The 15,952-nt window shown below is 37.5% G+C and overlaps 1 protein-coding gene across 1 annotated transcript; it reads left to right on the top strand.

Moving 5' to 3' along the window:
• The first annotated feature begins 8,464 nt into the window (after positions 1–8,464).
• Positions 8,465–13,679, top strand: foxl3 (forkhead box L3). The gene is made up of 3 exons (XM_039683729.2): positions 8,465–11,523; positions 12,109–12,277; positions 13,015–13,679. The coding sequence occupies exons 1-3, from the start codon at positions 11,414–11,416 to the stop codon at positions 13,414–13,416; spliced, it is 681 nt and encodes a 226-aa protein (XP_039539663.1). The 5' UTR covers positions 8,465–11,413; the 3' UTR covers positions 13,417–13,679.
• The last annotated feature ends 2,273 nt before the right edge of the window (positions 13,680–15,952 follow it).

Here is a 15,952-nt window from a genome sequence, read left to right as displayed (position 1 = left end):
GGAAGGGTCTAGAGCCTCCATTTTTGCACTCAGGTCAAAGTCTCACAGTCCTCTATCATAATCCAGAGTTTTGAGAAGATTGGAGAAACTTAACTTTTCGCCCGAAAATGAAAATGAAAAAAAAAAACGAAAGGGTCGTTTTTTTTTCGGGTCGAAAATTTGAATTTTGATATCTCAGCTCTGGAAGGGTCTAGAGCCTCCATTTTTGCACTCAGGTCAAAGTCTCACAGTCCTCTATCATAATCCAGAGTTTTGAGAAGATTGGAGAAACTTAATTTTTCAGCCGAAAACGAAAAAAAACGAAAGGGGTAACACTGTCGTTTTTTTTCGGGTCGAAATTTTGAATGTCGATATCTCAGCTCTGGAAGGGTCTAGAGCCTCCATTTTTGCACTCAGGTCAAAGTCTCACAGCCCTCGATCATAATCCAGAGTTTTGAGAAGATTGGAGAAACTTAATTTTTCGCCCGAAAATGAAAAAAACGAAAGGGGTAACACTGTCGTTTTTTTTTCGGGTCGAAATTTTGAGTTTCGATATCTCAGCTCTGGAAGGGTCTCTAGAGCCTCCATTTTTGCACTCAGGTCAAAGTCTCACAGCCCTCTATCATAATCCAGAGTTTTGAGAAGATTGGAGAAACTTAATTTTTCGGCCGAAAACGAAAAAAAACGAAAGGGGTAACACTGTCGTTTTTTTTCGGGTCGAAATTTTGAATGTCGATATCTCAGCTCTGGAAGGGTCTAGAGCCTCCATTTTTGCACTCAGGTCAAAGTCTCACAGCCCTCTATCATAATCCAGAGTTTTGAGAAGATTGGAGAAACTTAACTTTTCGCCCGAAAATGAAAAAAAAACGAAAGGGGTAACACTGTCGTTTTTTTTCGGGTCGAAAATTAGAATTTTGATATCTCAGCTCTGGAAGGGTCTAGAGCTTCCATTTTTGCACTCAGGGCGAAGTCTCACAGCCCTCTATCATAATCCAGAGTTTTGAGAAGATTGGAGAAACTTAATTTTTCACCCGAAAACGAAAAAAAACGAAAGGGGTAACACTGTCGTTTTTTTTTCGGGTTGAAATTTTGAATTTTGATACCTCAGCTCTGGAAGGGTCTAGAGCCTTCATTTTTGCACTCAGGTCAAAGTCTCACAGCCCTCTATCATAATTCAGAGTTTTGAGAAGATTGGAAAAACTTAATTTTTCGCCCGAAAATGAAAAAAAAACGAAAGGGGTAACACTGTCGTTTTTTTTTCGGGTCGAAATTTTGAATTTTGATATCTCAGCTCTGGAAGGGTCTAGAGCCTCAATTTTTGCACTCAGGTCAAAGTCTCACAGCCCTCTATCATATAATTCAGAGTTTTGAGAAGATTGGAGAAACTTAATTTTTCGCCCGAAAATGAAAAAAACGAAAGGGGTAACACTGTCGGGTTTTTTTTCGGGTCGAAAATTTAAATTTTGATATCTCAGCTCTGGAAGGGTCTAGAGCCTCCATTTTTGCACTCAGGTCAAAGTCTCACAGCCCTCTATCATATAATTCAGAGTTTTGAGAAGATCGGAGAAACTTAATTTTTCTCCCGAAAACAAAAAAAAAAACGAAAGGGGTAACACTGTCGTTTTTTTTTTTTCGGGTTGAAATTTTGAATTTTGATATCTCAGCTCTGGAAGGGTCTAGAGCCTCCATTTTTGCACTCAGGTCAAAGTCTCACAGCCCTCTATCATAATCCAGAGTTTTGAGAAGATTGGAGAAACTTAATTTTTTGCCCGAAAATGAAAAAAAACGAAAGGGGTAACACTGTCGTTTTTTTTTTCGGGTCGAAAATTTAAATTTTGATATCTCAGCTCTGGAAGGGTCTAGAGCCTCCATTTTTGCACTCAGGTCAAAGTCTCAAAGCCCTCTATCATAATCCAGAGTTTTGAGAAGATTGGTGAAACTTAATTTTTTTGCCCGAAAATTAAAATAAACGAAAGGGGTAACACTGCCTTTTTTTTCGGGTCGAAATTTTGAGTTTCGATGTCTCAGCTCTGGAAGGGTCTAGAGCCTCCATTTTTGCACTCAGGTCAAAGTCTCACAGCCCTCTATCATAATCCAGAGTTTTGAGAAGATTGGAGAAACTTAATTTTTCACCCGAAAACGAAAAAAAGCGAAAGGGGTAACACTGTCGTTTTTTTTTTCGGGTTGAAATTTTGAATTTTGATATCTCAGCTCTGGAAGGGTCTAGAGCCTCCATTTTTGCACTCAGGTCAAAGTCTCACAGCCCTCTATCATAATCCAGAGTTTTGAGAAGATTGGAGAAACTTAATTTTTCGCCCGAAAATGAAAAAAACGAAAGGGGTAACACTATCGGTTTTTTTTTCTGGGTCGAAATTTTGAATTTTGATATCTCAGCTCTGGAAGGGTCTAGAGCCTCCATTTTTGCACTCAGGTCAAAGTCTCACAGCCCTCTATCATAATCCAGAGTTTCGAGAAGATTGGAGAAACTTAATTTTTCGCCCGAAAATGAAAAAAACGAAAGGGGTAACACTGTCGTTTTTTTTCGGGTCGAAATTTTGAATGTTGATATCTCAGCTCTGGAAGGGTCTAGAGCTTCCATTTTTGCACTCAGGTCAAAGTCTCACAGCCCTCTATCATAATCCAGAGTTTTGAGAAGATTGGAGAAACTTAATTTTTTGCCCGAAAATGAAAAAAAAAACGAAAGGGGTAACACTGTCGTTTTTTTTTTTCGGGTCGAAATTTTGAGTTTCGATATCTCAGCTCTGGAAGGGTCTAGAGCCTCCATTTTTGCACTCAGGTCAAAGTCTCACAGCCCTCTATCATAATCCAGAGTTTTGAGAAGATTGGAGGAACTTAATTTTTCGCCCGAAAACGAAAAAAAACGAAAGGGGTAACACTGTCGTTTTTTTTTCGGGTCGAAATTTTGATTGTCGATATCTCAGCTCTGGAAGGGTCTAGAGCCTCCATTTTTGCACTCAGGTCAAAGTCTCACAGCCCTCTATCATAATCCAGAGTTTTGAGAAGATTGGAGAAACTTAATTTTTCACCCGAAAACGAAAAAAAACGAAAGGGGTAACACTGTCGGGTTTTTTTTCGGGTTGAAATTTTGAATTTCGATATCTCAGCTCTGGAAGGGTTTAGAGCCTCTATTTTTGCACTCAGGTCAAAGTCTCACAGCCCTCTATCATAATCCAGAGTTTTGAGAAGATTGGAGAAACTTAATTTTTTGCCCGAAAATGAAAAAAAACGAAAGGGGTAACACTGTCGTTTTTTTTCGGGTCGAAATTTTGAATGTCGATATCTCAGCTCTGGAAGGGTCTAGAGCCTCCATTTTTGCACTCAGGTCAAAGTCTCACAGTCCTCTATCATAATCCAGAGTTTTGAGAAGATTGGAGAAACTTAACTTTTCGCCCGAAAATGAAAATGAAAAAAAAAAACGAAAGGGTCGTTTTTTTTTCGGGTCGAAAATTTGAATTTTGATATCTCAGCTCTGGAAGGGTCTAGAGCCTCCATTTTTGCACTCAGGTCAAAGTCTCACAGTCCTCTATCATAATCCAGAGTTTTGAGAAGATTGGAGAAACTTAATTTTTCAGCCGAAAACGAAAAAAAACGAAAGGGGTAACACTGTCGTTTTTTTTCGGGTCGAAATTTTGAATGTCGATATCTCAGCTCTGGAAGGGTCTAGAGCCTCCATTTTTGCACTCAGGTCAAAGTCTCACAGCCCTCGATCATAATCCAGAGTTTTGAGAAGATTGGAGAAACTTAATTTTTCGCCCGAAAATGAAAAAAACGAAAGGGGTAACACTGTCGTTTTTTTTTCGGGTCGAAATTTTGAGTTTCGATATCTCAGCTCTGGAAGGGTCTCTAGAGCCTCCATTTTTGCACTCAGGTCAAAGTCTCACAGCCCTCTATCATAATCCAGAGTTTTGAGAAGATTGGAGAAACTTAATTTTTCGGCCGAAAACGAAAAAAAACGAAAGGGGTAACACTGTCGTTTTTTTTCGGGTCGAAATTTTGAATGTCGATATCTCAGCTCTGGAAGGGTCTAGAGCCTCCATTTTTGCACTCAGGTCAAAGTCTCACAGCCCTCTATGATAATCCAGAGTTTTGAGAAGATTGGAGAAACTTAACTTTTCGCCCGAAAATGAAAAAAAAACGAAAGGGGTAACACTGTCGTTTTTTTTCGGGTCAAAAATTAGAATTTTGATATCTCAGCTCTGGAAGGGTCTAGAGCTTCCATTTTTGCACTCAGGGCGAAGTCTCACAGCCCTCTATCATAATCCAGAGTTTTGAGAAGATTGGAGAAACTTAATTTTTCACCCGAAAACGAAAAAAAACGAAAGGGGTAACACTGTCGTTTTTTTTTCGGGTTGAAATTTTGAATTTTGATACCTCAGCTCTGGAAGGGTCTAGAGCCTTCATTTTTGCACTCAGGTCAAAGTCTCACAGCCCTCTATCATAATTCAGAGTTTTGAGAAGATTGGAAAAACTTAATTTTTCGCCCGAAAATGAAAAAAAAACGAAAGGGGTAACACTGTCGTTTTTTTTTCGGGTCGAAATTTTGAATTTTGATATCTCAGCTCTGGAAGGGTCTAGAGCCTCAATTTTTGCACTCAGGTCAAAGTCTCACAGCCCTCTATCATATAATTCAGAGTTTTGAGAAGATTGGAGAAACTTAATTTTTCGCCCGAAAATGAAAAAAACGAAAGGGGTAACACTGTCGGGTTTTTTTTCGGGTCGAAAATTTAAATTTTGATATCTCAGCTCTGGAAGGGTCTAGAGCCTCCATTTTTGCACTCAGGTCAAAGTCTCACAGCCCTCTATCATAATCCAGAGTTTTGAGAAGATTGGAGAAACTTAATTTTTTGCCCGAAAATGAAAAAAAACGAAAGGGGTAACACTGTCGTTTTTTTTCGGGTCGAAATTTTGAATGTCGATATCTCAGCTCTGGAAGGGTCTAGAGCCTCCATTTTTGCACTCAGGTCAAAGTCTCACAGCCCTCTATCATAATCCACAGTTTTGAGAAGATTGGAGAAACTTAACTTTTCGCCCGAAAATGAAAATGAAAAAAAAAAACGAAAGGGTCGTTTTTTTTTCGGGTCGAAAATTTGAATTTTGATATCTCAGCTCTGGAAGGGTCTAGAGCCTCCATTTTTGCACTCAGGTCAAAGTCTCACAGCCCTCTATCATAATCCAGAGTTTTGAGAAGATTGGAGAAACTTAATTTTTCGCCCGAAAATGAAAAAAACGAAAGGGGTAACACTGTCGTTTTTTTTTTCGGGTCGAAATTTTGAGTTTCGATATCTCAGCTCTGGAAGGGTCTCTAGAGCCTCCATTTTTGCACTCAGGTCAAAGTCTCACAGCCCTCTATCATAATCCAGAGTTTTGAGAAGATTGGAGAAACTTAATTTTTCGGCCGAAAACGAAAAAAAACGAAAGGGGTAACACTGTCGTTTTTTTTCGGGTCGAAATTTTGAATGTCGATATCTCAGCTCTGGAAGGGTCTAGAGCCTCCATTTTTGCACTCAGGTCAAAGTCTCACAGCCCTCTATCATAATTCAGAGTTTTGAGAAGATTGGAAAAACTTAATTTTTCACCCGAAAATGAAAAAAAACGAAAGGGGTAACACTGTCGTTTTTTTTTCGGGTCGAAATTTTGAATTTTGATATCTCAGCTCTGGAAGGGTCTAGAGCCTCAATTTTTGCACTCAGGTCAAAGTCTCACAGCCCTCTATCATATAATTCAGAGTTTTGAGAAGATTGGAGAAACTTAATTTTTCGCCCGAAAATGAAAAAAACGAAAGGGGTAACACTGTCGGTTTTTTTTTCGGGTCGAAAATTTAAATTTTGATATCTCAGCTCTGGAAGGGTCTAGAGCCTCCATTTTTGCACTCAGGTCAAAGTCTCACAGCCCTCTATCATAATCCAGAGTTTTGAGAAGATTGGAGAAACTTAATTTTTTGCCCGAAAATGAAAAAAAACGAAAGGGGTAACACTGTCGTTTTTTTTCGGGTCGAAATTTTGAATGTCGATATCTCAGCTCTGGAAGGGTCTAGAGCCTCCATTTTTGCACTCAGGTCAAAGTCTCACAGCCCTCTATCATAATCCACAGTTTTGAGAAGATTGGAGAAACTTAACTTTTCGCCCGAAAATGAAAATGAAAAAAAAAAACGAAAGGGTCGTTTTTTTTTCGGGTCGAAAATTTGAATTTTGATATCTCAGCTCTGGAAGGGTCTAGAGCCTCCATTTTTGCACTCAGGTCAAAGTCTCACAGCCCTCTATCATAATCCAGAGTTTTGAGAAGATTGGAGAAACTTAATTTTTCAGCCGAAAACGAAAAAAAACGAAAGGGGTAACACTGTCGTTTTTTTTCGGGTCGAAATTTTGAATGTCGATATCTCAGCTCTGGAAGGGTCTAGAGCCTCCATTTTTGCACTCAGGTCAAAGTCTCACAGCCCTCTATCATAATCCAGAGTTTTGAGAAGATTGGAGAAACTTAATTTTTCGCCCGAAAATGAAAAAAACGAAAGGGGTAACACTGTCGTTTTTTTTTCGGGTCGAAATTTTGAGTTTCGATATCTCAGCTCTGGAAGGGTCTCTAGAGCCTCCATTTTTGCACTCAGGTCAAAGTCTCACAGCCCTCTATCATAATCCAGAGTTTTGAGAAGATTGGAGAAACTTAATTTTTCGGCCGAAAACGAAAAAAAACGAAAGGGGTAACACTGTCGTTTTTTTTCGGGTCGAAATTTTGAATGTCGATATCTCAGCTCTGGAAGGGTCTAGAGCCTCCATTTTTGCACTCAGGTCAAAGTCTCACAGCCCTCTATCATAATCCAGAGTTTTGAGAAGATTGGAGAAACTTAACTTTTCGCCCGAAAATGAAAAAAAAACGAAAGGGGTAACACTGTCGTTTTTTTTTCGGGTCGAAAATTTGAATTTTGATATCTCAGCTCTGGAAGGGTCTAGAGCCTCCATTTTTGCACTCAGGTCAAAGTCTCACAGCCCTCTATCATAATCCAGAGTTTTGAGAAGATTGGAGAAACTTAATTTTTCACCCGAAAACGAAAAAAAACGAAAGGGGTAACACTGTCGTTTTTTTTTCGGGTTGAAATTTTGAATTTTGATATCTCAGCTCTGGAAGGGTCTAGAGCCTTCATTTTTGCACTCAGGTCAAAGTCTCACAGCCCTCTATCATAATTCAGAGTTTTGAGAAGATTGGAAAAACTTAATTTTTCGCCCGAAAATTAAAAAAAAACGAAAGGGGTAACACTGCCGTTTTTTTTTCGGGTCGAAATTTTGAATTTTGATATCTCAGCTCTGGAAGGGTCTAGAGCCTCCATTTTTGCACTCAGGTCAAAGTCTCACAGCCCTCTATCATATAATTCAGAGTTTTGAGAAGATTGGAGAAACTTAATTTTTCTCCCGAAAACAAAAAAAAAAACGAAAGGGGTAACACTGTCGTTTTTTTTTTCGGGTTGAAATTTTGAATTTTGATATCTCAGCTCTGGAAGGGTCTAGAGCCTCCATTTTTGCACTCAGGTCAAAGTCTCACAGCCCTCTATCATAATCCAGAGTTTTGAGAAGATTGGAGAAACTTAATTTTTCGCCCTAAAATGAAAAAAACGAAAGGGGTAACACTGTCGTTTTTTTTTCGGGTCGAAATTTTGAATGTTGATATCTCAGCTCTGGAAGGGTCTAGAGCCTCCATTATTGCACTCAGGTCAAAGTCTCACAGCCCTCTATCATAATCCAGAGTTTTGAGAAGATTGGAGAAACTTAACTTTTCGCACGAAAATGAAAAAAAAAACGAAAGGGGTAACACTGTTGTTTTTTTTTCGGGTTGAAATTTTGAATTTTGATATCTCAGCTCTGGAAGGGTCTAGAGCCTTCATTTTTGCACTCAGGTCAAAGTCTCACAGCCCTCTATCATAATTCAGAGTTTTGAGAAGATTGGAAAAACTTAATTTTTCGCCCGAAAATGAAAAAAAACGAAAGGGGTAACACTGTCGTTTTTTTTTTCGGGTCGAAATTTTGAATTTTGATATCTCAGCTCTGGAAGGGTCTAGAGCCTCCATTTTTGCACTCAGGTCAAAGTCTCACAGCCCTCTATCATAATCCAGAGTTTTGAGAAGATTGGAGAAACTTAATTTTTTGCCCGAAAATGAAAAAAAACGAAAGGGGTAACACTGTCGTTTTTTTTTCGGGTCGAAATTTTGAGTTTCGATATCTCAGCTCTGGAAGGGTCTAGAGCCTCCATTTTTGCACTCAGGTCAAAGTCTCACAGCCCTCTATCATAATCCAGAGTTTTGAGAAGATTGGAGAAACTTAATTTTTCGCCCGAAAATGAAAAAAACGAAAGGGGTAACACTGTCGTTTTTTTTTTCGGGTCGAAATTTTGAATTCTGATATCTCAGCTCTGGAAGGGTCTAGAGCCTCCATTTTTGCACTCAGGTCAAAGTCTCACAGCCCTCTATCATAATCCAGAGTTTTGAGAAGATTGGAGAAACTTAATTTTTCGCCCGAAAATGAAAAAAATGAAAGGGGACGAAAGCTGTCGGTTTTTTTTTTCGGGTTGAAATTTTGAATTTTGATATCTCAGCTCTGGAAGGGTCTAGACTAGTCTATCTGACTGCTTTATTATTATTATTATACTGAGTGGACAGTAATACAATTATTAATAAATTAATAATTTTATTACTGTTTTGACACCAAATGTCCCTTCAGCTTGTTTACCGTACAGTTTAGACATGGGATCATAAAGTTAGCTTACCCGTGGTACTGGCAGCAAACAGCAAAACTCTTTAAAATATATTTTTTTCCTTTTCTTCCTTGGTTGGGGATGTAATCGTCTTCGCTGAAGTGAGCACACACACGAAAATCCTTTATTCGGGATATTTTAGCTCCCATGGCAACCAGCCAAAGCTGTCTCATGGAAACATGAAAACAATGGAATCTGAACTTTGATCCCGGAACATCCTTGTGGTCACAGCCTGGGAATTTACAAGTTCGCACCATTGTTAATTTAATACTTTTTACCTAGTAGTCAATCGATTGTCAAACTATGGAACAGCTGATCGTAACGTGCGCACTGTTGACGTTGCGGCGGCGCGGATTGATAGAAATGGATAGAAAATAGTGCCGCATTAAAACTGAGGTATGAATTTTGCCCGGCGTGTTTTTTGTGTTGTAAATTAATCAAGCTTTGAAACGCAAATCATTTTTTCACGTAAAAACGCACAGTTTTGTGGCCCTGGAAAATAGCCGGGAGTATTTCATTGAAAAACTTCCAGCGGTCAGAACTCTGACCAGGGGGTTCACAACAGAGTGGGTCAGTGTGTATGCACTATAGTGCTGGTAAGGATTGCATACAACTTCATGTCTTAAATGGGCGAACTAACCCTTTAAAGCTGCCGTCCATAGCTTTTTGGGGGGTTTAAAAATTATCCAAAATACATATTTGAGAAATCTGCTTGCCTAAGCTCAATTCAAAGCAGTAATTTTGTAATAATATTTTTAAATTCTAGTGGTACTGGTAAATTTCCGCTGGAGATTTGAGTCTTTGCGTCATTACGTCACATCTGTACACATGAAGAAGAGTCTCTACTAGTGGGATATGTATTGTGTTTGAGGATGTTGTTCGAACTTCAGAGTGGCTACAGGGGAAAAAACGAGACTGCAACCGGACACATGCGAAAACATTATGATACTGAAGGACATTACATGTAGTCACACGCTGACGTTGTCAACATTGACAATTTGAGAACAAAGTATAATTTGCACGGTTTTGCGTGAGCGATTGTTAGATTTAATCAGAGCGATTTACTGCAATGTCCGAACCAGAACAAAAGTGGATGTTTCTTACTAGTTCAGATGACATTTTCCAGTGAAAATTCGAATGTTCGGCACGCTTGCGCAGACCGAAGCGCCTGTGCCTTCAGATCACTTGGACGCAGCTGTGGTTAAGAGGTAAAAACGATATAAATACTGTTCGTTTTCTCACACAAACCGCTCGTTTCGTGTCTTAGACCATCAATGGCCTATTTACATTTACGGGTCATTAAATCATGTTTAATTTGGACTTCTCTGTGCATGCTCTTTAAGTTGGTGACCATAGACCTGCATTATATGACTGACAGACAAGAACGGTTTGACCTAAAAATATCAAAATTGAAACTACTGTGGAAACAAAAACAACAAAAATTAATATCAAAGTGAACTATCCCTTTAAATGTCTAATCTGAGACCTGCAGGTCATTATTTAGAGGCATAAATCCATAGTTTGTAAATGAAATATATCGAATGTTATTAGTGGCCTGCCCTAACTTTTGATACAACAAACAATTTAAATGTATGGGGCAGTTTTGCCTTGCCTCAAGCCCTGGCTAATATCTGTCCCTGACTCACAGTATTGTTGTGCTGGTGCAGTAGGCTAATGGTCTTGTGGAGTGGTCTGGTCTGGTCTAGTGGGACAGGGACTGCAGTAGCCTAATCAGAGCAGCCGCAGACGGTCCAGCAGAGGAAACGGCGTCATGGGAACGGACCGGGATTCCGCAGGGAACGTTATCAGATCGCACTCTCCGTGCACTCAGAGTCAGACAGGAAGCGCCACATGAGCGCAAATATCATTCCTCGCGTTTGTTAACTTCATTTAAAACGAAACAACGTAAAACAACTGGAATAATAATTGACAGTTTAATTCTCACCTGCTAAAATATCAAATCAAGGCCAACTTTTGACAAAGCGTAGACTAGGCTATAAAATAAAAAAAAATAAAAATAAAAAAACAACAACGATTTTTGTCCGAGCTGTGTTCAAACATGGCGAGATCGATCTCCGGCCACACACAGACATCTCGCGCCGCGGGCTGTTTCCTCGTGTTTCTCAGTCCCTTATGCCACTTAATGTTCTTTTGAACACACACATCCCCTTTTTAGTCACGGAAACACAATTTATGGCTATTATGTCGCATTATAGATTGCATCTACAGAAGCCAAGAGTTGTTGCCGAGAGATATGTGATTCAAGGGGCCACAATTTTTTGAGAGGAACACAAACAACCTGAAAGAGTTAAGAATAAAGACACGAAAAACATGTTTGTTAATGTTTCATTCGTCGTTCAATTATAGTTAAGAGGGTCAGACTATAAAAAGAAACACGACAAAACAAAACATCCAATCCCGAGTAGGACTGGACCACCCAGAATCAAAGAGTGAATGAGTGACTGGAGTTTGTTGATCACGCCCCGGGTTCAGACGTTTACAGTAGTTCCAGTCATGTACGCCCATTACATGAGCATCTGAGCAGCAGCCGGTCACTTACACTACACACACACACACACACACACACACTTCTCATGAGAGCTGTTTCATTTATCTTGGCCAGCTAGAGCCTTTTTTATTATTATAAATTACAAAGGCTGGCAACCCTGGACATCTGATGATGTTTGACAGCTCGCAATATCCTTATAACTGTTTCAACTATGATGGAGAAGGATATCCCTCTTGTGCCACAGATGAAGAGAAGAAAGTGTGTCGCCCGGCTTACAGGTATTTAATTATTATTTATTATTAATAATATTAATATATAGGCTACAATAAAAGGTAGAACAATTTAATTTGAGCACTTTTACAATAATTGTATGAATTAAGTTGAATAGCCTACATTGTTGTAAAAGTTGTTGCTATTTTAACATGTTTTGTCTTGCAATGTTTTATTATTTTATATTTCAAATTCCATTTCTTAATGTGGTGAATTACTGCTTTTGAGCACTACAGAGGGTCATAATGTAGCCTAATGAATGAAATGTTATTATATTATATAATTAATATGAAACCTTTTTAAAGTTATAATGTATTATATAATTATGTGAAATGAAAACAATATGTATTATGTAGTGTATAATGACAGTATTTTTTATGAAATTATGGCAATAAGTTTATGCTGTTGTCTAGATCAGTGAAGACTTGCAAAAAAACATTTAAAGCATATTATATTCTTAGTATATTTTAATTATTTGTGGGTGTGTGTGGGTGTGTGTGAATAATTACAAACAAGCATGTATCCCTTAAATTAGGGCATAAGCCTCTTTAAAAAGACAAATGTTCTCTAACATGCGTTTTCTGTCTCTCTAGTTACATTGCACTAATAGCGATGGCTATACAACAGAGTCCAGAGAACAAAGTTACCCTATCTGGAATCTACGAGTTCATCATGAAGAGATTTCCTTATTACAGATCCAACCAGAGGGCTTGGCAAAACTCAATTCGGCATAACCTCTCTCTAAACAGCTGCTTCATAAAGGTATATGAGGATGGAGATGTGTATGCTAAAATGTAAACGTAAAGTACCTACAAAAAATATATATATATATATATATGAAGAGTTCAGATGCAAAAGCCTCTAAATGCCATTTGAAATTTTCTTCTTTAATGATGATTTTTATCAAACTTGTATATTTAAGTTCAGTAATTTCACTTAAATAACAATTAATAGGTAATTATCATTGCCATTTAAGTGAAATCACTGAACTTAAATATACAAGCTTGATAAAAATGATCATTCTAGAAGAAAATTTCAAATGGCACTTAGAGGCTTTTGCATCTGAACTCTTCATATATGTATATTCATGATTTGTAATCACAACATTTTTTCTTTTGTCAAATCAACTTAGATAATTTACATAGTTCAGATAACATAATATTTTGAGTTTCTGATGATTAAATCAATCTCCTTCATTGTATTAACTCATTTTTTTTCCATTTTAATGAACTTAAAATTTTAAGGCAACCAGGTTCCTTTTTTAAGTTAAACCAACAATATTTTTTTACAGTGTAGATTTCAACAATTTTCATTATACAAATATAGACTGTTTTGTTATGCTGTGCCATCAGGCATGGCTGGAGAAATTCTGAAATCAACAAACGTTTAAAGAAATGTAAAGAAACCCCATAGTTATAATTGTAAGGGCATTACTACTAATGGTTTTCTTAACTTTAGGGGTTTGCTGTAACTGGCTACTGATTATTTGTTTTCCTCAGGTGCCCCGTACGGAGGGTAACGAGAAAGGAAAAGGTAATTACTGGACGTTCGCCACGGGCTGCGAGTCCATGCTGGACCTCTTTGAAAATGGCAACTTTCGTCGGCGGCGTCGCAGACGCAACTTGAAAATGGGCCTGAAGGAGCCAGCCGAAACCTTTGTTGCCACAGACACTCATCAGGGCGTCGCAGTAAGATCCACAGAATCAGATTCGTTCTGTCACAGACCGGCCCAAAACAACCCACCCCTCAGCAAACCTGAGCCTGAGATCAAATTCAGCATTGACTACATTCTGTCCACGCCGGACCCTCTGCCAGGGTTCAGAGCCCCTAACAGTATATCTGGAGCTGTGATCCACCACCTGGAGCCACAACATCTCAATCTACACTTCTGGACCATGTAACCTTAACCATAAAAGGCAGAACATATTCAGAAAATACCTGAAAAAAAAGACAAAGTAAACTCCCATAATGCAAATTGGCTTGTCAGTATAGGCACATGCAGTTTATTGTGTGCTAGTGCTCAGTCTGCTGTCACTCATGCTAGCAAAGCTGTTAAATAAGACTAACTTATGAATATATAATTGTTTAATAATTCATAATAGGAGTTTGAGTATACATATCCATACAATATGCTCATTTTGAACAGGTCACTTCATATATCAGCATGCATTTCTGAAATAGACGGTTGATTTTGACTGTTCATGTCAAACAGGCAACACTTTACAATTAGGTTATATTTGTTAACATTAGTTAAAATGTTTTAATAACATATTTCTAAAGCATTCATTAATCTCAGTTAATGTTCATTTTAACATTTACTAATGCATTATTGGTTACTTTATTTTAAGGTTACAGTGTAATTATACAGTAATGTTACTAATGAGTTAGTTGCATGTGATAATGCCTGATTTATAGTTACATGTGTAACAGGGCACTAAAATAAAGTGTAGTAACACTATTTTGAAGTTGTTACACGTACTTACTGTAAGTTTAACCCTATATATATATATATAGTACATGTTGTTAATTAATATTACTCAGCACTTAAACCTAAAGTTTTACCGCATTACTAAAACCAAAAAAAAATGATTTAATGAACATGCACAGATGTATTTTTATTAATTGACGTTAAAAAAGATGAATAAATGCTGTAAAATGCATTGTTCGTTAATGCATTAACTAACGTTAACTGATGTGACCTTACTGTAAAGTGTTACCAATGCATAACTCACTATTAAATTTTCGCCCGGTAAAAACTACAAGTCTCATGCTCACCTGAGGTGTGTTGGTGTTGCGGACACGGGTTTGCCGTTAGTTGAGTGTTTGGTTAGGTTAGTGTAATCAGCATTCCCTGCTCACTGCACAACTGCTGAACGACTCTATTGTTTACATATGTTGTTTATAATGTGTATCATTGGCCCTTGACAGTCTGTGATCCGTATCAATCACTGATAGACTGAGAATATGCTCCCCTGGGCAAAACCAGAGCCCTCTATATCTAAAGCCCTCCTCGGGGTGTTTTTTTTTTTTTTTTTTTTTTTTTGCTTTTGATGTTTTATTTGGGAATCTCTGTTTATTTTAAAGCATCTTGAACAAAGATGATATAAGAAAGACAGTTTTTCAAAGGTATAAGTGAGATGTGCTACACTATTCTCAGTCCTATTGCTTGGCTGATTCAATTGCAATAGCACATAATGTTTGGTTTGGTCATTTGTTTTTTAGTTACAAACACATATATATAGGGTAAATATATATATATATATATATATATATATATATATATACACTGTAAAAATTAGACTGTAAAAAATTAACTGTAAAAATTAAAAATTAAGTAACCTGGCTGCCTTAAAATTTTAAGTTCATTGAAATGGAAAAATTGAGTTAATACAATGAAGGAGATTGATTTAATAATCAGAAACTCAAAATATTATGTTATCTGAACTATATAAATTATTTAAAATTGATTTGACAAAAGAAAAAAATGTTGTGATTACAAATCATGAAAATATTTTTTACAGTGATACATGTATATATACAGTATATACCATTAGCATCTGTTAAATTAGTAGGTTTATAGCAATCAATGAGACATTGTTTGAATGCCAATATAAGGCAATTAAGCAGTAATTATTGAATATAAGGCCTCATTCCTTCCAGTCACCAACATTCATTATTCAAGATTTGAGAAAATACTCTATACCTCTTAACAAACAGTTATTCTGACATTAAAATAGTTTTAAAAATTGTGAACTGATAAAGCACCCATTAAACAAAAACAGGTTGTAAATAATTAACATGCAGCCAGCTTTAATAATAGCAATTCCTTTTATATATATGGGCCTATGTAGAAATTTCACATGCCATGAAAATGTCCCTTAATGCTATAGAAATGCATTTGGCATATGAATAGACATAACTGAATATTAGCAAACTGTCAGACAAGTGCAGTCTAACCTTCTCCAAATCTCCCTAATCTCTCTGACTGACCTTTTCCATTTCCATGAAGTCCGACTAAACGCGATCCAAACACTCTATTAGAATAGATATCACTCATAAAGCTGGGAGTTTAGAACGGGAAGCCTGTTAACATTTATTTTCCTTCTAAGGTGTATCAATCATGGCTTGCATTGTGCTCAGGAGGGGACATTTTTCAATTTAACCTTTATATTACAGAGTGACTGCATCAGAAAGGTTTCAACACACTTAACATGAGTGGCATTTAATATAGCATTACACTTGCAAGGTTAGCCAGAGATGTGACCTTATTCAAATCCTGCTGCCACTACAACACCTATCCTGATGCAATTATAATTAAACGCCTTATGCCGGCTTGCAAATCCTCTGATCGATCACTGATATTAAGGTAAATATTGCACTGCCCCCAGTGAACATCTAACTCTAAAAGTGTTATGGATCAGCAGGTTTCTATTAACA

Source organism: Pimephales promelas, chromosome 17, assembly GCF_988280905.1.
Source record: "Pimephales promelas chromosome 17, fPimPro1.hap1.1, whole genome shotgun sequence".
Classification (NCBI taxonomy): Eukaryota; Metazoa; Chordata; class Actinopteri; order Cypriniformes; family Leuciscidae; genus Pimephales; species Pimephales promelas.
This window is presented reverse-complemented; position numbering and strand designations above follow the sequence as displayed.